Here is a 21461-nt window from a genome sequence, read left to right on the forward strand (position 1 = left end):
TTATAATCATGAATCTCTGTATTTCCCTATTTTCCCTACTTTCAATCATTTTAATCGGTTTTGGAGTCAACACTGTGGTTGCTCAAAAAACGCCAGTTTGTACACATGGATTCACATTGATCAACGACAAATGTTGGAAACTATTCAACAATCCAGTGAACCATACAGAAGCTGAAAAATCCTGCAACAGCTTCGGAGCTACACTTGTCACTGTGAAAAGTGCAGAGGTAGGAGTTAATACAATTCTATCACTATATCGTTTGGTTTTAGGATAATAAAGCAATATTCACTATGGCTGAAAAGTATGCTTCCACGGTATGGCTGGGATTGTACTGTTTGGGAAATAGACCTTCAACATGTTTCTGGGATGACGCTAGCGGATCAGCGGAGAGCTTGAACTATTTCTCACGTATGAGTATTTACCCTCGCGTTGAACTTGGAAATTGCATCTACTACGCTACCGATGGTGTTTTGGCTAAAACATGGATCAGCACTTCTTGTGACAGGAGTACTTTTGAATATATTTGTGAGCTACCGACAACTTATGAAGGTAATCAAACCAGTGCCTTCCGCGCCTAGGTATTGGTCAATCTCAAGAAAGGAGGCGTACCCAACAAATCAAACTTTACCGCCCCTGATTGGTTGGTCACTCCCCAAAATTTGAAATACGAGATGTCGTTTTTTTAGCACTTTGAAGGCCCCTGACGAGGGAATTTCTCGTTTTCAGTACACTATGAACATTTTTTGTATCATTTATTTTCAAAAATATTTAGAGTTTCAGAAACAGTTTAAAATAACTACTTTGACATTAAATCAAGCAAAATTTTATTTATATTGACTTCAATACGTCCGTGGCGCAATGTTTCTGAAAACAACATTTGATCTATAATTTGACCTCTAGACATCTTATATTAGCTGAAACTTTATCTTAAATTCAAACAAGACCCATTCCAGATAACTGCACCTACAACTATAATGGACATTGCTACACATTCAGCCAATATAATCGCCAATTCGGTGTGGCGTAGGATCTATGTGCTCAAGAGTGTGGAAATCTTGTGTCAATCCACTCGGCAAACGAGAACAAATACATCAACACGATGGCCCCGAAAAATGAGTATTTCATCGGTGCGCTTTGGAATTATCAGACAAAACTGCAATGGGTGGATGGTTCGAATATGGACTACAATAATACCTATCCAGTGAACATTCGTCGTGTCGATTTTTGCACTGCAATGTCTACAACAAGTCAGCCGACTCGGCTACCTGGATTTTGGTACAACGAGGACTGCAGTTCAGAATTGCCGTACATTTGCAAACGTGAAGCTGGTGTACAGTGCGCGATCCCATCACCAACTGTCACTCCGAGCATCGAAGGCCCTTCTTTTTGTAACAGCACACCACAAATGGCCCCTGGTGCGATATCATCCCCAAAAAGAGTGTTTTCTTCACAATTGTACTGTATTTATCAATTGGCTACACTCGGGCCGTACAAGATAGCGCTGACATTCAAATAGTTCCGCAAGACAACTTCAGATGAATATGTGTCAATTTACGATGGAAGTTCAATCTATAGTCCACGTTTGGGAGGTTACGATGGGGATTTGTTCTGTAACACATTCACGTCAAGTGGTAATAGAATGGTTGTCCTATTCACAGTGATTCCTGGAAACATGACAAGTGAATTTGAAGCAGTCTTTACATCAGTTGTTTGATTTTTCACAGATTCTTGAGTTTTTCAATAAATAATTAATACTGGCATTATATTTTGTATTCTCAATATTTATGAGCAAAGAGCAAGCTGTATCTTTTTCTTTTGTGATTTCAAATGTTCTACATGTGTCTTGAAATTTAACTGTGCTTGATCTTTTAGTCTCTTCTCAGTTTTTGACTTTTTCGCATGATCAACAAAGATCTCTTATCAGTTTTGCTCCGTAAGCAATGGGAGGTGTAAGAAGACGATTTGATGACAATACTGATAAAAATTATGACAGGAAACACGAATGAGTGTAGATTCTCTCTACTGAAGACTACACTTTTCGAAAAGTATGTAAACATGTAGGCACCGAAACGTCTGACGTGTCAGCCGTACGCCTTCTATGCAGAATCCAAAAAGCGACAGTCGATACGAAAGAACCACCTATTACGGGAACACTAAATCGTGAAAAATGTGTTTTCGAGCATTTTATTTGACGCGCGATATCTCTTAACGAATTTCAATAACTACTGTAGTGCGGTGTCGATTTACGGGCTCGATTTTCGAAAATATTTTCTTACCGAATTTTGAGAGCAATTTTCAGTTTTTTCGTTTTTTTTTTGCCTTTTTCATACTTTCTTGTGTTATTTTATCAATAAATAAGTTATTCAAATTCGGTAAAAAAATTTTTTCGAAAATCGAGCCCGTAAATCGACACCGCGAAAATGCTCGAATACACATTCTCACGATTTAGTGTTCCCGTAATATCTCGCAATGTGGAGCAAACGCCAAGCCTTTGATATTACGTCAAAATGCAGAATGCAAGGAGACCAGCTCAAGGCGGGCAAGGGCAGGCCCCAAGCCCTGAAACCGCGTCTACCTCTTATAAGCCTTATTGTTATATATCTGTAATAGCTTGTGAGGTTTGTGAGTATCTGTTTGAATTGAAAATAAAGCTTTCATCATACTTTTATTTGTAACATTAGCGTCTATAAACAATCGACGAGAATCTCGCATAGAATCCACTGGAAATGCCCTTCGAGTCTGACGTGAACGTTACCAGCATGGTATTTCCACTCGAAGTCAGTGCAAAGGGTCTCTGAGTTCCACTGCATCGGCGCAGACAGGGACTATCCGTTGTCAGGCCATCATACACTGTTACAACATCATTTGCTTCCGTGGAGAATGACGCAAATCGTAGAGCAATCTTATACGCTCCCAATGTGGACAGCTGATAAGTGCAGTTTTCGTTGTTGAAATAGTTCTCGGGATAGTTTGGAGAGGTGATGACTCCTGGAGACATTAGTAGGCCTGCGTTGCAGTTTGATGGGTTTGCAGGGCTTGGGGCCACAGTTACTGGTGATGCAGTTGTAGACTGCACGCCAGCTGGGCGCTTGCAAATATATTTGGCAGGACGAGTACAATTTGTACTGAACCAGAAACCAGACGGAATAGGGGACGAAATGACCGTTGACATTGCCACGCAGTAATCCCCTCGATATGAGTTCTCTGGATCGGTGTTATTGTAGTCCCACTTGGATTTATCTAACCAGTAGAGACTATTATCCAATTTCCACACTGCTCCAATGAGGTAATAATCTTGTGCGGCAAACGTTTCAATGTATCGATTTTCATTTGATGAATGTATCGACACAAGGTCTCCATAGGTTTCTGCGCATTTGGTTTGTGCAATGATAAATGGTTCGGCAGTTGAGCTGAATGTGTAGCAGTACCCATTGTAATTGTAGGTACAGTCGTCTGAAACATGTCTCCCTTAGAATTCTTCCACAAAACTTATAATTTCTCTAATACCTGCATGAGTTGTCGGCAGTTCACAAATATAGGACATGAGCTTGCTCTCACAATCCTCGCTGATCCATTTCCCAGCTAACGCTCCCAGTGTAGATAAGTACACACAATGACCAGCATCGACGAGAGGAAAATCTGAAACTCGTTCCCTTTGTGAAGTAAAAAAGAGTCACGAACCAATTGAAAAGTTGTCGTAACTCTGTGCAGAGCCAGAGTTATCATCCCACAAGCATTTGGCAGGATCACTATCAAAGCAATACAATCCAAGCCAAATCAGTCGGGCAGAACTTGCAGCTACTACAGTGGCAATGGCTTGTTCATCCTGAAACTTTACACATGAATTGGCAGAAGGCTTTATGAACTTATGTACATTAACATTTTTCACCGTGACAAGTGTTGCTCCAAAACTATTACATGAGCTTTCAGCCGATGTGTGGTTCACTTTAGTGTCAAACAGTTTCAAACATTTTTTGTTGAGTAGAGTGAATCCATTTGTGCAAATGAGAGGTGAATTTAGACACGCTTTAAAACAAATAATGAGAAGAAGCAGTGCAAAACGGAGTTGCATGTTGGAACAAGTATAGTAAAATGCTTATCAAAATTCAGTTTTTGCAAGGTGGGCGTTTATGAATCACGATGAAGGTTTCAAATCGGAGATTAAAAATCAACAAGAATGATGATGAAAACACAGTCTCCTTGGCATTGAAAGCGCACAAGACACGGTATGGATTTTTTAAACGAAAATTCAAAAAAAACATGCTCCAAGAATTAATTCATTCATAGTCATAGCGTGAAACGTGGAATATTTTTGATTTATTTTCAGTTTTTCTCTATTTTATTTCATCCACTTTCAGCTCTCTTTCAGTATTTTTCAATTTTTTGAAATTATTGAAGTTCACTACTCTGTCGCAAAGCTCACAAACCAAGAAGAAGCCCAGGCAACAGCAACATCATCAAAAGCAAAGCTGAATTTACGCTCCCGTAAAAGCCTGTTAACTAGAAGACGGGTTAACAACTTTTTCTGACACTTTACCCGTGTCTTTGACAGGTTCAAATCTACAAATCTAATATAAATTTGGGTGCCCTTCCAGTCTTAGTTTTCGAGAAAAACGCCATAGTGTGCATAAGTTCTCAAAACTGAAAGAACGACCGAATACCATAATAAAACACTCCAAAACAACTAGATTTTTCATAATATCCGGTCAAAGTTTTGGCCTTTAATTTTAGTTGATTCTGCTCAAGCTTTGGCGTTTTTCTTGAAAACTAAGACGGTAAGGGTATCCAAATTTATATCAGATTTATAGATATGAGCTTGTCGAAGACACTGGTGAAGTTTCAGAAAAAGTTGTTAACCCGTCTTCTAGCTAACAGGCTCTAACGGGAGCGTAACTTCAGCCTTGCTTTTAATGATGTTGTTGTTGACTGGGCTTCTTCTTGGTTTGTGAGCTTTGCGACAGAGTAGTCAACTTCAAAAATTTCAAAAAAAAAAATTTTAAAAATCAAAAAGAGAGCTAAAAAATTGGCTGAAATAAAACAGAGAAAAACTGAAAAAATAAATCAAAAATATGCCACGTTTCACGCTATGGCTATTAATGAATTAATTCTTGGAACATGTTTTTTTGAATTTTCGCTAAAAAATCCACAGCGTGAAGAGGCAGCTTACTGGCGCATTTCGCGTGTTTTTGTGGATTTCTCCTAAATGCAGAAATTTCGTGCCAAAGACTAATAGAGACTGCAAGACTGATAGAGGAAATACGGTAAATTTCTTCAATAGCATTTCAAATTGAAGAGAATGATTAACTTCATAAAATAGCAAGGCCACTTTTTTGAAATATGAAAGAAAATAATGATTTTTACTCAAAAAACGTGTTTTAAATATAAAACCCTACTCCTTCTTCATTTTTCAACAAAATTCCGTATTTTTGGTGAATTCCATTCCGTTTTGTCCTATTTAATAAAACTACAATCGTAAATTTTCCTACCATTTGAGGTACAGAAAATGCTGCCGAGATGAACTTGATCGGGGTTTTGAGAAAAAGTAAAAATACCCGTATACAACGGAATAAGTTAAATTATATTATGGTTAGCAAATTTTGAGAGTGGGTCTAGGTGCCCAATTCACTGATTCACTGCGTCTATTGAGATTCAGATCTCTCACAATTTTGAAGTTCGCAAAATGAAGGTGCTTGTCGAGCGTCCTGTCAGCCAATTTTCAATGGATAACCATCTCCGCCACTGTTCCACAATGGGAAAAGCCCACAATCTAGGACTTGATCTTGGCCATAGAAGTCCAAAATTGCCCAAAATTGTGCGTAATTTCTAACGCTTAAAGCTTATTTCTCTCGATAGATTTTTCAAGTTCTATGTTAATGCCACGTCCAAAAGCAGTTCATGTATTAGTATTGATTTTTATATTCCTATTTTGTAAGTTGGAAAACTTTATTAATTATTGATGTCTGGATTTTTAGGTGTTGCAAGTCTTAGAAATCGAAACAGTTCGTTTCATGAGTCTTCAGAAATTCCCAAGGAAAATTGCACAAGAAGTGGGTGGTTGAAAGGTAGTTTATAATTTTTCCTTAACTAAATGATAAAGTAAATCCGTTTCAGACTCTACTGCTCCTGAAACTCAAGACTTTGGCTCGGAGTTTGTGATTTCATTCGCAGATATTCAAAAGAACTATACCTGGTTGTACCTTCCCGAGATCGAAGAGGCAAGTCAGGAGAAGGATATTCTAATGATAGTCGCCTCGAGGACAGATAGCTATGCTCGGAGGAACATCATGCGGCAGACCTGGATGAATAAGTCGGACAGTGAGATTGTAGCAAATGGGAGGATGAAGCCGTTGTTCTTGGTTGGATTAACGCCCGGTGACTATAAAATGAAGAAGATGGTGATGCAAGAAGCGAAGCTCTACGGGGACATTATCGTCGTTGACATGAATGATACATATGAAGAGCTGACCTATAAGGTGAGTTATTCGAGCACAACGTGCCAAGAGTTCGGATCAGATAATACTCATAGCTACGTATTAATTATATCTTCTGGTTAATGCAAACATGCTCTACTGATAAAATGAGTGTAAAACTAATAGTGCCAGTTTTCCCAGAAAATTCAATTTTTGCTAGTTCTCGCACATTCCCTTATACTCTCAACTTCATAGGTCTTTCGAGAATGTGAAAAAATGAACGAAGCGAATGCCAAGTCACACAGTATTTTACTGCCAACTTAGCTTTTTTAGTTTGAATATCTAAGTCTACAGTACCACTGTAACTTCAATCCTATTTCATCTTCCAGTCACTGGCGATTCTTCTCTACGGAGTCAGCAAAGCTCCACGATACCAAATGATCGGGAAAATCGATGAAGACGTCATATTCTTCCCGGATAAGCTTACTGCACTCTACGAGCAAGGTATCATAGATGCTACTCCACTTTGCGCCTATGGGTACAAAATCCAAGCTGGAGCTCGTATATTCCGTGACAAGAACGATCGATGGTTAGTCCACATATTTTATTAAGATTGCTCATTTTCAAAGTTAAGGTATGTTCCGGAGTCTTCCTACTCTTGCTCCAAATTTCCCGAGTATGTCTCGGGAATGTTGTACATGGTCACTTGGGAGGCTGCGCAGCAGATCATCAAGTCTACGAAGTATCGAGATTTTATTCAGGTGTGTGAAGGGTTGATTTATAACTTGAACCTTCAGAGTTACAGGTGGAAGACGTGTTTCTTACTGGAATTCTTGCGGAAGACCTGGGAATTTCTGTGAGGAACTTGCCAAAATTCTACAAGTACCCGAACGATGTAAGTTTTGATTTTTGGGATTGTGAAACACTAAATGATAAAACATTTCAGATTGATGAATCCAAATCGGTGGATATAATTGCATGGCACAACGACCAAAAAGACATCCAATACTTGAATTTTTTCAAGAAAGGGCTGGCCAGATATCAAAACGAGAAGGCAGGAATTGCAGCGATGACGACGACTTCTGCACAGAATTGATTATAATTTTTGAAAATTGCGAGTATAAAAGTGTTGATAAAAATTATCTTGATTCCAACCTTGTAGCATTATTTTTTTGCCCGGAGTTTAGTCTGAAAACCCTCTAGTCCTTGCCTTGTTTTCAGTTATCTTATTTTTCAGAATGAGCTGTTTTTCAGACTTTTCCTGTGCTTTACTACTTAAAAAATGGACAAAATACTAAATTCGTTGAAAATTACTCACGATTTCTATGCATTCGTTTTGTCAAAAGTCGCGAAAAAAAGTCCCAAAAATACATATCAGCCTAGATCGGGATTTAAAAAAAATTATTAAAGTTTTATATGTAGAAAAAAATTGAAGAAACACATTTAACAAACTGGGAAAGTTGAAGAATATTGATGTACATCATCGTTTTATAAGTTTATTTTCACTTTAAACTTTAAATTTCATTGCTTTAAATTTTATTACTTTTTAATGTTGAAAATAAATCAAAATAAATTAAATCATTAATTACTCAAAAATTAAAACTCATAAGTGACCAATAAAATTTGAAAATGATCTGAAGTGTTATAAAATATATTATCATCCAAACTCAAGAGCAACACTCAAACAATACAAAAAATATGAGGGAAGCTGGCCAAAATAACTGAAACTGATAAATGAATATTGTTTTATTCTTCAAAAGTTACCCACTTTTCAAAACCCCCTACGAATCCAGGTTTTGTTCCACATAGATCGATGTCACTTTGTCTATTCTTTTCCCAAAACCTGAATTCACTTATCCGTCTGAAAATCTTATGATTCCAAAAAGCAACTATATAAAACGTCCACGGTCGAAAAGCTTCAATCCCTCACCTACGATGAGTGTTCTGAAACCTTATGGAACCTTATTGGTATACTTTGTGTTTTTTGTAATGGTCATTGTTCTGTAGTAAGTTGAAATTTAAAAATATTGAAATTAAAAAAAAAAAATGTTTTTCAGCAATAAATATTCAGAGAGTTTTAGCTCAAATAGAAGGATAATTGTGATAACACCTACTTATAGAAGAATCACCAGAATGCCTGATATTACACGGTTAGTTGAAGCTTAACATAAAACAACACTACATAATTTTGCCCACAATAGATATCTCTCGCTATTCGGCTCATTCTTTTTAGTTATTTTAGACTCTGGATCTTGCTTTTGAGATTCAAGATCTTTGATTTTTTTTGGTAGTTTTAAGAAAAAATTTGCAAAAAGTGTTAGTGTGTATGTTGACATAACTTTTGAAACAATAATTCTTATTGCTTTTCAGAATGTCTAACACACTGAAACAAATCAAAAACCTGCATTGGATAGTCATAGAAGACGGCGAAGAACTTGTGCCCGCCGTTCAAAATGTTCTGGAAAGATCAGGGCTACCGTATACCTATGTGACGCATAAAACTGCAAAAGGATATCCTGCGAAAGGATGGTATCAACGAGATATGGCTTTGAAGATGCTGCGAACCAACTCTTCACAAATCCTGGGCAATCATAAGGGCGAAGCTGTCGTTTATTTTGCAGACGATGATAATTCGTACGACTTGCGACTGTTTGATGATTTTATTAGAAATGTGAAGAAATTGGGAGTTTGGGCTGTTGGTGAGTGATTTCGGAATTCGTGAGGTTTAGGCTTAGGCTTTGTCTTGGGTTTAGGCTTAGTCTCAGGTTTAGGCTTGTGCTTAGGCTTAGGCTTTGGCAGGCTTAGGCATAGGCTTAAGATTAGGCTTCAGGCTTGGCGGGATGAGGCACAATTCACATTTCAGAATACTATCCTTGCACTGCCTAAAAATCGCATTTTGAAGGTTTGGTCGGTGGAACCATAGTCGAAGCTCCGAAAGTTGAGAATAAAAAAGTAACCTCATTCAATGTCAAATGGGAGCCCAGCCGACCATTTGCTGTTGATATGGCAGGATTTGCAATCAATCTCAAGTATATTTTACGTTCCGCAGCCGTTTTTGGTCCAAAATGTCATGGAAGTGGGGCTCCGGAAACCTGTCTACTTGAGAAACTTGGATTTGAGTTGGATGATATTCAGCCGTTTGGGTACGAAAAAGAAGTGAGTAATAAAAGAAATAAAGTGCTTTGAGGCTTATGTGTATTGTTCAGGAAGATAAAGAAATTCTCGTATGGCACACTAGAACCAGTATACCGAAATCTGGGATCAGCGTTGAGGACGATTTTGGATATTTCGTAGAAGTAGGATAATTTCATGTTGTTTAATTTTTTTATTTGAATAAAAATTATAAGAAAAATTTATAGTTTTTAGAAATCAACGGTGTTTGGTTTTACAGAGAATCAGAAATTCAGAAGTTGTATTTTCTACACAGATTTGAACGTGTATGAGTCTCACAAATATCATTTGCCACGTGTTATGAAACTGACCGACTTGAACTAAAACTTACTTAATATATTCAATCTGTTTTTAAAATGCATTCCTATAGTTTGGTCTTTTACTTGGGTCTTACTTAGAGGCCAAAATAGGTTTCTCGATTTTTTTATCTAGTTCGTGTAGTTTTTGGCCTGATTAGTTATAATTTTTTCTTTCATAAAAATTCACAGAAGCGGGGATAACCTAATATTCAAAGGGTGGCGTATAGAATTTTCACGCCCTGTAGCTTCAAAATGTTGGTTTTGTTAATTAAGATGTATTTTATACATTATTGCTTTTTAATTAATGCTCACAGTGTATAGATTTCTCAAAGTTTTCTCAAAAAATACGATGTGCAATGCCGTTCTGTACTGATTTCGTATGGTTAAGAGCGTGCTGGCGTCACAGTTTTCTGGGCAAGAAATTCCCGCATCTTTGTAGATCAAACCGTATGGGGCCGGACACCACGTGAATGGACAATCAGAATGGTGGATTTGTCTAACCGAAAATTCACAACTTCAGATAACATAAGCTTAATTCGTCGATAGCGATTTTTTTTAAATTCTGACGATATACAAGCAATAAAATTGTTCAGTGTGTCGGCGTCACAAAAATATTATAGGGTAAAAACTTTGAAGCTGGCTTTATAACTTCTGAAAGCTTGACACTGAACTGTCTCAGAGTTTGCGAGCATTTTAGTCAAAGCTTTCGCGAATTGTCACATTTTCGGAGTGGTTTTAAACATTTTCCATTTAAGCCATTTCATTCATTATTTATATTATTGAATTAAAAAATGATGAATAAAAACAGGTGCAATTTATTTTCATCCTGAACCACAAATGGATGTCAATAAGCTGAGAACGGACTAATGGCGGATCGGAGAGAGCGGGCTTTTTGAGTCGCTATTGGGCAGCATTGGAACAGCTCGGCTTTACCGGTGACAGCACTAAACGTTTACAAATTTTGCGTCTTCACATGAATGACCGATATAATCTTCAATTGCCCTCATTTCTTGCGCCACGGGCAAACAAATAGTGCATATAATTTTTGAAAAGACACGTTTGACACAGTGAGTACAAAATTAATGACTCAAATATTATGTTCCTACACCATCAAAGCGTGATAAGCACAATGGACCCATCGAAGAATTCTGAAACATGGAACGTTGCGTTTTCTGTGAACTGCTGCTCGCGCCAGGAAAATTGATTGCCGATGCCTTGTGTTCAGAAAGTTCTTGTCTACTTTTTGCCGAGTGACTCGGTACTTTCCTGTGCTTCTAAATATACTTCCCTTTTAATTAGGTAAATTTGATTTACTTTTCAAACGGGTTCCCAGCTTTCCTACGTCAAACTTCCGAAAAAAAGGCTTTTTTACCTGGACAGCTGCGGTGTTTGTTTTTCTAGCTTTTCCTGTATTTGGAGCTCGTTTGTCATATTGAATATTAAGTAGTCTCTGTGAACTTTTCATTAAATTCCCCGCGGGACAGATATTAATCTATGGACTAGGGTACTTTGAGATGAGGTCGTCTTTCAAATTGCTTGATACGATCTCCCCTAACATCGCAGCGTCAGCATTACAAGGGCACTCTGAATCCACCAAGCATTCCTGAAAATGAAAGTTTAAAAATGTAGATTTTTACATATTTTTGAGAATGCATACTGAAATTCACTGAAATCTATGTTATTTAGGTCGTCTTTAAGCATGCTTCCCATCTGGTTCCTTTCCTGCAATACTGACTTTTTTTGGTGAACTCATACATTGCGTTTTGTGTAAAAAAAATATTCAAATTGTAAGGGGATGAAGAAGAATTGCAGAACTTTCAGATTTTAAAAATAAATTTTAATTAGGTTTCAGTGAAATCGAAATTTCAGTTTAACACGAGTTATTTCAGTCAATTTTGCTAGATTGGAGCCAATTTTCAACGCTGAAACAGTTACAGAATTTTTCTAAATTGTCTAAATTTTCTAAATGTTCTATTGCACTGTAGGGGTGCAAAGCTAATAGAGAAAGTAGAATAAATGTAGCCTGATCATTCACACAAATTTCCATTGAAATGCACCAGTCTAGACATGCCCCCGCATTTTATCTGCCGAATGAATCTTTTTTGCACCGGTAGTTTGCCGATTTTAGGGTGTACGGCACGGAAAACGTTCAGAAAAGAATCTGAAGTACCATTAAAAAATGTTTTTTATATAATTTTTTTCGTCAGTGAATATCAGTATATTTTTTAGTATACGGATGTATGTTAAAACACATATAAATTTTTAACTTCCAACGAATTAACTTCACACCCGTAGAAACCCGAAGTGCTTCCATTTTCTTAAATTGTGTATCCAATGTGTCTAGAATAGTCTCAGCCGTGTACTTTCCGAAATTCAGCACTTTTTTGTAAAAATATTGGAATATTTGGGTCTTGAATATTGAGATAACATATTATTTTTTCATTGGCAGTATAGTTATGCAAAGTTGATGAAAATTTAGAAACCTTCCCGTTGAGTATTTCACAGTTCTTAGCACAAAAAAGAACAGACGGTTTATTGATAGACAGTCAAAACAGAAAATGAATGAACAATATTCATTATACTAGTTTCTACCTAGCTTCCTACGGTTTACGTACTCTAACAAGGCTGACTTCCAAGGAAATTACGTCAAGTTATACTCAAACTTCAATATGAAAATCAAGCAACATTTATTATTGAATACATGCAAAAAATATATTATTGTGCAATAATTATTCTCAAAATGGTATTTGATACTTCTGATGCAATGTGATGAGATCGTGGAACAGATCCTGAAAACAAAAGTTTTTTGGCATATTTATAAATTTCAGCTTACAGAAATCGTCGTGATTTGCATGGTGATTTCACCTATTCTTACAGCAATATCCATATCAGACATGTAGTTCTGTAAACAAGATTGAAACTTTTTTTTTAGCTTACTACATATTAGTAGTTGCTCTTACCTCGTAGTACTGCCTTAATGCACCAGTAATTCCTTTGTAATGTTCCAAAGCCAGTGACTTCATCTTTGGACTCGTCTCATAAAATTTCAGATTCCAAATACAAATTGCTCGGAGAGCAGCGTATTCAAAGATGTTTAAATTTAGGTTTTTGAGAGACAATCCAATTGATGTATCGATTTGATAGGCGAACTTGCAAATGTCATTTCCATCCAACAATTCCTCATTTGATGTCGATTTTGAATAAACGAATGCAGAGTCAATCCAAGTGTTCATAAATTTGAAGTATCTTATCAAAGTCGTAATGTCTTCATCGTCTAAGATATATGTTCCATAGCAATGCAGGACAGCATCCAATGAGGTTTTATCTTCAGATTTCGAGATTTCAAGCAGTTCCTTTGAAGTTTTAACTTGATGGGCGTTCTGGAAAACAAGAAAATAAAGTTTAAACTATTATCCTTATCCTACAGTAAATAATTAATATCTGTAACTTACTTTCAAAGGGCTTTGCCTTTTCCGAGCAATGCTTTCATTGGCTTCTTTCACATAAAAATTGAGCAGTTCCTCGTAACTTTCGCTCAATTTGTTGCTACAGGAGACGGCAGGTGATTTAGCTTCTTTTCTGCCTGCCTGACGCCTATAACTTTGTTTCCGAACACCTGTAAATCAATACTTCATTATTACCCCAGTTTACTCAATGCTTACAATCTCTCCTCATCCCTGACTGCACACATTTGTTGTAGCGGCATGATCGACAGAATTGTTTTTGATCTGAATAAAGAGTTACAGAACTGAAAAAAAAATTAATTAAACTCTATGACTAACCATCCAAAATTGTGCAAGAGTTATTTGCAGGACAATAGAATTTACAGTTCAAGGATCTTCTGAAAAATGAGGAGCATGACATGCAAGCTGTTATTCCAAAATGACGACGTGTTCCTTTAACACTGTGGCAAACTCGGCAGGGCCCTGAAATAGAAATAGTTATAAAATTAATTAATTATAATTGTCTCCTTGTACCTTCTGGAATTTTCATGCTTGATAGTTTTGGATTATGAAAATGCAGTGAATAAGCTTTTGGACTGACGAGATTCTGCACTCTGATTTTCTGAAGCGATACTGGAATGTTTGTCGGGTTCTCGGACAGGACACGTCGGATAAAATCTTCAACTGGCCCAGACTTCTTGCGCCACGGGGAAACAAAGAGTACGTAGACGTTCAAAACGTCAGGTACAAAATTCTTCCAGTGAGGCCTTATAAAAATTTGAAATGAGGGATTTTTAGAAGCAGTTTAAACTAAATACAATATATTCAGTATTCAAAAGAACACAATTTGCAAACAAAATAATTATGGCGTTATTCATGAGATTCGAAAAATGTAGAAAATGCAAGCACTGTTTGCATTTTTCGACATTTTTCCGCATTGTCGGGTGACGGACAATGTAGAAAAATTCAGAAAAATTTCAAAAAATGCCATAAAGGGGGAAAATGTATTTTAATATTAATACATGTTTGGATTTTTCAACATCACATGAATAACCCCATTAAGGTGAGCAAATTCAGAAAAGTTTTTCGATTTTTCATTTTTTGATGTACCGTTTTTTTTTCGAAAATTCGGAAAATTTCTATTTTTCGGATAATAGGAAGATTTCGGTCATTTATTTTTTTTCTAGAAAAATTATTTCTTTTCATCTCATTTTTTACGAACTTTTTTTCCACAAACTTTGATTTTTTTTAAATAATTTTATTTTAATTTCCTAAATTTTTTTTTCGATTTTTTGGGTTTTTAGTGTTTTCGACACAATTTATTTGGAAACTTTGCAATTGACCGTAATAGCATTTCAGTAATAGTGACAAAAAAATAATTGAAATTCGTGAATTATCAGTCATGTGCATATGATAATAAATTTTTTTTTTGGTCTCCATGAACTTTTCATAAGATTTCACTGTAAAAGATATAGATCTGTGAACTAGGAAACTTCAGGAGTGGGTCGTCTTTCAATATGATTGATACGATCTCTGCACCCCCGAACATCACAGAGTCGGCATTACAAGGATATATACTCTGACTTCACCAGAATATGAAACTTTCCACTTCCTTGGAAATGCCTTTTAGAGAATGTAAGTATATTTTAATTTTTAAAATTTTTGAATATACCACTTTCAGCAACTGACCCTATTTGCTCTGTGTGCAACTTTTCCAGCCTGATTGCACCTCACTTTGGCGGTCTTGTGTGTAGTGCGTGTGCCTCGTTTTTCCGAAGAACTGTAGCCCTGAATATTCACTACTTGTGCAAAAAAGATAATCAATGCAAGGGAATGAGGAAGAATTGCAGAGCTTGTAGATTCGAGTCTTGTGTCAAAATTGCTGGAATGAAAAGGAGCTGTAAGTATTTTTATTAATTTTGATCTACCTAGTTGTTAATTTCAGTAGTTAAAGAGAGAAAAAATCTTAACAATATCCCACTGTACATATTGAACAGAAGGAATGAAACTGGAAATCAGGGAGTTGTTAGAGGTAAGCGAAATGAATTTTATTAATTTTAAGGGTCTCTAGTCAGTTCAAATTTTTTTGCAGCTTTTGTTTCGTCAAATCAAAACAGATTGGAAAATCGTTTGAGTTTATCTCCACTTACTGAATTACCGATTAACGATGAAATGGATGTGAGCAAGATATTAAAGACAACTCCTAGCAGTCTTCTGAAATATTACGTCGAGCAAGTTTCACATGGGAAGCAATTTTATATGGTATCCCTTTTCAAATAGTTTAGTGAGTAAATTGTTAATTTCCAGAACACATTGAATATTAGGACAAAAGAAGAATTATTTGAAATAGTCAGCTACCAAAGTAAGGTTGCAGCGGAAACATGCAGAACTTGTCCTGGAGTTGATTTACTTGATAATCGGGATATTCTGATTCTTCGGAAATATTTCCAATTTTCAAATATTTGGATTGAATCTACATGGAAATATTGGTTCTCAAATGATTTTTCAAATGATACTGAAAAATTTGACATGTAAGTAAAAATCTTGGTCTTATACATGCACAAAATAATACGTTACATATTTCAGAAAATTAATGGAATTCATAGGTCAAGTCAAATCAACCCTGCTTATTTCCCTTTCTCGGTTGAAATTTAATATCTTTGAATTCACAGCATTCAAAGCAATTTGCATCTGGAAATTGGTATACCATGAGACGAGCAGAGCCATGAAAATTGTTGCACAAGAGCATTATGAAGGTGTTACAAAAGCATTAATCAGTTACTATCAGGTATGTTCAATAGACTTCGACGTTTGTAACTAGTGGAATTTTTCAGACTTATACTTTGCTGGACTCAATGGAAATTGCAATTCGAGTCGGTGAAATTACGTTGCTGGTATCTTCAGTTTTTGTGAGTTGTATATATATATATATATCATAGGAAAAATTTGTTTATAATGGTTTTATTTTCAGCAAATGTACCACGACATGGCAAAACTATATTTGCACATGGGACTTCCATTTTGAAAATTTTCATATTGTTTTGCTTTTTTTTTTTTAATTTGTTGATAAATGGTTTTTTCTATAGAAATCAGCTTCAGCTACTGTTATCGGTCTTTGAAGAGATATTTAAAATGTCTACAGGTTCTCGAATGCACATTTGAAGCAGGAGTGAGCGGGATTGCCATTCGGCAAATTTTTTGATCGACAAATTCGGCAAATCGGAAAAATGCCGGTTTGCCAATTTGCCGGAAATTTGATAAATTTTCGGCAAATTGTCGATTTGCCGAACATCAATTTGCCGGAAGTTTTTAGAGGGGATTTTTTTATAAAATTGAAACACTTATAACTGTCCTTTTTTTAAATGTTTTCTTTTTTTCTATAGATATTTCCAAAGAATCTGCTTACTTTTCAAAATAAATGAAGCACCATTTATAGGATGCGTACAATTTTGCCAATTAAAATCGGAATTTTGAAATTTCCAAAAAAAAATGTGCAAAACCACTATTTGCCGAACATTTTCGGCATTTGCCGTTTTTTCTGCCAAATTGGCAATTTACCGATTGACGATTTGCAGGAAATTTCAATTCCGGCAATTTGCCAATCTGCCAATTTGCCGGAAAAATCGTTTGCCGCTCACTCCTGACTTTAACTGTATATAACGAATGTGTGCCTATAATTATGGTCCACTCTGTATATTCTGCAACAAATTTTCACATTTTTCAACTCGAGGAGTGTACTTAAGGAAAATGTGGCACGCGGTGGATATTTTGGGAGGTATTCCTGAAAATAGATAACGGAAAAAAGAAAAACCCGTTCTGCCCGTGCTTTTGTCGTTTGAATTTGTGTCGTCCCTAATCGTCAATCTCTCTTCTCAAACTGCCAATGAGGATCTTTCCGTCAAAATTAAAAATATTTCCCTTACTTTTGGCATTGCTAGTTTTCATTTTCTGGCTTTTCTCGGATTCAAAGGTAGTTTTATTATTTTTTTTATTTCAATTTTTTGAAAAAATAACTCCAGCAAAGCGATTTTCTGGAAGAAATCCTGGTGATCCAGAGAAATGTCACGACGGTGATGCACGACGAGCAGTTTTGTGTTGGTTATAACTTCCTGGAGGCCGAAGATACGTAAGTGGAATGGTCCGAAACGTAAATATACAACGCTTTTTGCTGGCAATCGGCAATTTCGTCAATTGCCAGTTTCGGCAATCGGCAATTTCGGTAAAGTGCCGAAATTGCCGAAAATTCTATTGCCGAACGACAATTTCTGCGCACTCCTGCTCTGAGTATAGTTGATCTCGACAAATTTACAGATTCCGAGAAGACGGCTTGGAACCAGTAACTCTTGCTATTCATGGCACTCCAGAAGTTTTGCAACTATTGGGGAATAAGCCTTTGAACTGGGATGGGCCTATTTCATTTGGTCTATTCGTAGATTTTCATTCCCAAAAGGCCCTGAATTATATTTCCATGCTACATAAATGTGATGCAGCTTTTAAAAGACAGGTAATAATGGAAATTTAAGATCTTCCAGATGACAGATGACTTCTTCCAGATGACTGTCCACTTTGCATTCCGAATCTCACCATCTCAATCCGAATGCCCAATGATTCAAGTTCTTGGGTATCAGGATTGTGCCACATTTTTACAGAAAAGCAAGCAGCTCCTTGAGGAAATTGAGGACTCTTTTCAAATCTACCCGATAAACCTAATGAGAAATATTGCTCGGCGCGGAGCAAAGTCGGATTTACACTTGATAATCGATACAGATATGATGATGAGCACCAACTTTGCAAAGATGGTAAAACCAATCGCAAATCGGATGATTGATGGGAAGAATAAGCAAGTGTTGGTTGTTAGGTGAGCCTGATTATCAAGATTACAGGACATTTTCAAAGTAATGTTGGGTTTCAGACGTTTCGAGACCAACGAAAATGAGCTACCAATGAGCTTTGGGGATCTTGAGGAGGGAATTGAAAATCATAAGTGAGAAATTAGTATTTATAGATCAATCAGCAATCCACAAAAAGTTTCAGAACATTCCAGTTCCATCACAAATTCTTTTTCGTTGGTCATCAAATTCCCAACTTGATGGAATGGTTCGAAAGATCTCACGCCTCTAATGATGTGGTGGCATGGGAGATTCCATACACGTAGGTTCTTTTCCATTTCACACGTAGTGCCAGGCTCTCCCATTACGGTTTGATCTACAAAAAATGCGGGAATTTTTTGCCCAAAAAATGTGACGCCAACACGCATTTTTTGTAGATCAACGTAGATCAATCCAATTGGGACACTCTGACACCACGTGATTTTAATCATGTATTATAATTTTGAAAAATTTTCAGTGGAAATGATTGGGAAGTTCAAATCATTCTTCACCGCAACGATCCATATAATGTAGAGTATTTTCCTTCGCGAGTCAAGGATATGCAGTCTTTGGTTAGTCAGAAGCTCTAGTTAACTTTGCCAGAAGATCGGTGTAGGCACAAACACCTTTCTCTTTCAGATCTACAAGTTATGCCGTGCAAACTACACCTTCAATTTGCTCTCTCATGTGTTCAATGTTCATAAAGGAATCAAAGAAGATGATACCATGTACTCGAAGGTTGTGACTGCTCACACAAAACGGCAAGGAAGATTGAGGTATGGAAAGTTAGACCATACAAACGTACATAACATTTATAGGACGCTTTCTCGATATGTCACTGAAATTGACAGGAAATACCCGGATACCATGAAACGATGTGGGCAGTTTTTGTTATAAATACTCATTACTGACATAATAAAAAGTTTTTGAGAGAGTGTAAAGTAAGAGTATACCGATTATTATCAATACAAAAAAATTGGCAAGATTGTGAATAGAAAAACAAGCACGATTTTGGGCAATTTTGGACTTCTATAGCCAAGATCATGTCCAAGATTATTGGCTTTTCCCATTGTGGAACAGTGGCGGAGATGGTTATCCACTGAAAATTGGCTAATGAGACGCTCGACTAGCACCTGCAAACTTCAAAATCGTGGAAGATCAATAATTCAGAGGTCTAGCGAACTGGGGAGCAAATTATAGACCTTGCGATTTCTCGATTTTTGCTCATCAGAAAAAAATATATATTTGCTCACAGAAATTCAATTTATGGTGGCAGCATTTACGGGGGTCCTGGCAAAAATTACGAAAATCTTTGATTGAAAAACTTTTAAAAATTCAAACGTGACCGCTTTTTTAATTTTATATTTTAGGAATTCAAAGATATCTCGGAGACTATGAGGTCCAAGATTCTGGATAAACTCTCTAGGATCTTCTAGGATTTTCTAGGAAAAGCTGAAATTTTTTCAGTGAATTCAATTACCAAAACAGTTATTCGTAAACAATTTTTTACTTTTTTTATTATGAAAATTTTAAAAATTATTATGAAAACTGTGCAGGAGCCATCATTGTTGTTTCGGCTTCTTCTTTTTCGTATCTCATTCGTATTTCATCAAAAATTTCAAGTATGGAATATCATCTTTGTCGGTGTGCCATGCTATTACGTCTCCTGGATTGGATTCTTCGATCTAAATTTTTTAGTTATTGATTATTTCAAAATGAAAAAAAACCAACGTCACTAGGGTACTTGTAGAATTCCGGCAAGTTTTTGACAGAAATTCCAAGGTCCTCCGCGAGAATTCCAGTGAGAAATACGTCTTCTACCTGTAGCATTGAATTTTTAAATCAAATTTTAAGCAGGAACCCGAGGAACCCACTTGAATAAAATCTCGATACTTGGTAGACTTGATGATCTGCTGAGCAGCCTCCCAAGTGACCATATACAACATTCCCGAGACATACTCGGGGAATTTGGAGCAAGAGTAGGAAGACTCCGGGACATACCTAAACTTGGAAAATGAGCGATACTTCGAAAAATGAGTAGACTTACCATCGATGTGTCTTGTCACGGAAAATGTTAGCTCCGGACTGCATTTTTAAACCGTAAATTCTAAGTGGAGTGGCATCTATGAAACCTTGATCGTAGAGCTCTGTAAGCTTATCCGGGAAGAACATGACGTCTTCGTCGATTTTCCCAATCATCTGGTACCGTGGAGCTTTGCTGACTCCGTAGAGAAGGATCGCCAGCGACTGAAAGATAGTAAAGGATTTTCTCAGCTTCATTCTACACTTGAGCAAAAAACTTCAATAACTTACCTTATAGGTGAGCTCTTCGTAATTATCATTCATGTCAACGACGATAATGTCCCCGTAGAGCTTTGCCTCTTGCATGACCATTTTCTTCATTTTATATTCACCGGGCGTCAATCCAACCAAGAACAACGGCTTCATTCTCCCATTTGCTACAATTTCGCTGTTAGCTTTACTCATCCAGGTCTGCCGCAAAATATTCCTCCGAGCATAGCTATCTGTCCTCGAAGCGACTATTATTAGAATATCCTTTTCTTGACTTGTCTCTTCAATCTCAGGAAGGTAGAGCCAGCTATAGTTCCTGTGAATATCTGCGAATGAAATCACAAATTCCGAGCCAAAATCTTGAGTTTCAGGTGATGTTGAGTTATCCAGCCACCCATTCCTTGTGCAATTTTCCCTTGCAATTCCTGAAGTATAATTTCTGAGACTTTGAAAACCTGTAAACCCAAAAATTACGATTTGTTCTTGAATCTTGAATTGTCCTCACAAAAAAAAAACAGAAATTGCCAGCAAGACAGGAAACAATTTGGGTCGGGGCATTGAGATGAAGTTTGGAAATTTGTCGATAGGAAGCTTTATATAATAGCAGAGGAAAAATACAAAGCGTGTTACATTAAAATAGACACTCGAATTTTAGGCTAGTTTGGGCTTCCACATACAAGATCAGGTTCAAGATTATTGTATAGAGATGGTTATCTATGGAAAATTGGCTAATAGAGGCGCTTGACAAGAACATCGCGATCAGAATCCAGAGAAAACAAAGAGTCTCTGGAAGCCCAAAATCCTGACTAAAATTATCACATCATCATTCATTTTATGTACCTTTAATAAAATCTCCATTAAGCTTATGAAAATGGTGGAGCTTTGTTTTATGTCTTGGGACTATTCTTGTAAAGTTTTAGGTGGTCTACCAAGAGAGGCAGAACCTGGTGTGTGCCTGACACCTGCATCTTTTCTAC

At 36.7% G+C, this 21461-nt stretch overlaps 7 protein-coding genes and 1 pseudogene across 8 annotated transcripts; 5 read left to right on the top strand and 3 right to left on the bottom strand.

The window, feature by feature from the left end:
- Positions 1-8: 8 nt before the first annotated feature.
- E03H4.9 lies at positions 9-1715 on the top strand (annotated as a pseudogene). Its single transcript has one exon. A coding segment is annotated over exon 1 (1707 nt).
- A 933-nt stretch (positions 1716-2648) lies between these two features.
- clec-17 (CUB domain-containing protein) lies at positions 2649-4085 on the bottom strand. Its single transcript, NM_060751.7, has 4 exons — positions 3876-4085; positions 3683-3827; positions 3509-3640; positions 2649-3454 (listed from the first exon to the last, which is right to left on the bottom strand). The coding sequence occupies exons 1-4, from the start codon at positions 4071-4073 to the stop codon at positions 2679-2681; spliced, it is 1251 nt and encodes a 416-aa protein (NP_493152.1). The 5' UTR covers positions 4074-4085; the 3' UTR covers positions 2649-2678.
- A 1783-nt stretch (positions 4086-5868) lies between these two features.
- On the top strand, positions 5869-7565 carry E03H4.11 (Hexosyltransferase; the record flags this gene model as incomplete). The annotated part of the gene is made up of 7 exons (NM_001375230.1): positions 5869-5929; positions 5974-6063; positions 6113-6474; positions 6801-7000; positions 7046-7172; positions 7217-7306; positions 7358-7565. 7 exons carry the CDS (start codon positions 5869-5871, stop codon positions 7505-7507), a joined length of 1080 nt encoding a protein of 359 aa, NP_001361857.1. The 3' UTR covers positions 7508-7565.
- A 781-nt stretch (positions 7566-8346) lies between these two features.
- glct-2 (Galactosylgalactosylxylosylprotein 3-beta-glucuronosyltransferase) lies at positions 8347-9716 on the top strand (the record flags this gene model as incomplete). The annotated part of the gene is made up of 5 exons (NM_001375231.1): positions 8347-8417; positions 8469-8561; positions 8782-9110; positions 9314-9567; positions 9618-9716. 5 exons carry the CDS (start codon positions 8347-8349, stop codon positions 9714-9716), a joined length of 846 nt encoding a protein of 281 aa, NP_001361858.1.
- A 2840-nt stretch (positions 9717-12556) lies between these two features.
- nhr-89 (Nuclear hormone receptor family member nhr-89) lies at positions 12557-13874 on the bottom strand (the record flags this gene model as incomplete). The annotated part of the gene is made up of 7 exons (NM_060754.4): positions 12557-12670; positions 12715-12783; positions 12842-13261; positions 13334-13497; positions 13544-13609; positions 13664-13807; positions 13859-13874. 7 exons carry the CDS (start codon positions 13872-13874, stop codon positions 12617-12619), a joined length of 933 nt encoding a protein of 310 aa, NP_493155.1. The 3' UTR covers positions 12557-12616.
- Positions 13875-14919: 1045 nt separating this feature from the next.
- Positions 14920-16401, top strand: nhr-169 (Nuclear hormone receptor family member nhr-169; the record flags this gene model as incomplete). The annotated part of the gene is made up of 8 exons (NM_060755.3): positions 14920-14959; positions 15006-15224; positions 15270-15356; positions 15417-15586; positions 15632-15855; positions 15911-16112; positions 16159-16233; positions 16296-16401. 8 exons carry the CDS (start codon positions 14920-14922, stop codon positions 16347-16349), a joined length of 1071 nt encoding a protein of 356 aa, NP_493156.2. The 3' UTR covers positions 16350-16401.
- Positions 16402-17202: 801 nt separating this feature from the next.
- bgnt-1.8 (B3GNT1, Beta-1,3-N-acetylGucosamiNylTransferase 1, homolog) lies at positions 17203-19133 on the top strand. The gene is made up of 9 exons (NM_060756.3): positions 17203-17294; positions 17344-17450; positions 17636-17828; positions 17878-18182; positions 18237-18308; positions 18359-18475; positions 18671-18764; positions 18832-18968; positions 19011-19133. Exons 1-9 carry the CDS (start codon positions 17208-17210, stop codon positions 19087-19089), a joined length of 1191 nt encoding a protein of 396 aa, NP_493157.2. The 5' UTR covers positions 17203-17207; the 3' UTR covers positions 19090-19133.
- Positions 19134-19787: 654 nt separating this feature from the next.
- C54C8.3 (Hexosyltransferase) lies at positions 19788-20861 on the bottom strand (the record flags this gene model as incomplete). Its single annotated transcript, NM_001375232.1, has 5 exons — positions 20506-20861; positions 20240-20439; positions 20067-20193; positions 19924-20013; positions 19788-19877 (listed from the first exon to the last, which is right to left on the bottom strand). Exons 1-5 carry the CDS (start codon positions 20677-20679, stop codon positions 19788-19790), a joined length of 681 nt encoding a protein of 226 aa, NP_001361870.1. The 5' UTR covers positions 20680-20861.
- Between the last annotated feature and the right edge of the window lie 600 nt (positions 20862-21461).

This window comes from Caenorhabditis elegans, chromosome I (assembly GCF_000002985.6).
Source record: "Caenorhabditis elegans chromosome I".
Taxonomy (NCBI): Eukaryota; Metazoa; Nematoda; class Chromadorea; order Rhabditida; family Rhabditidae; genus Caenorhabditis; species Caenorhabditis elegans.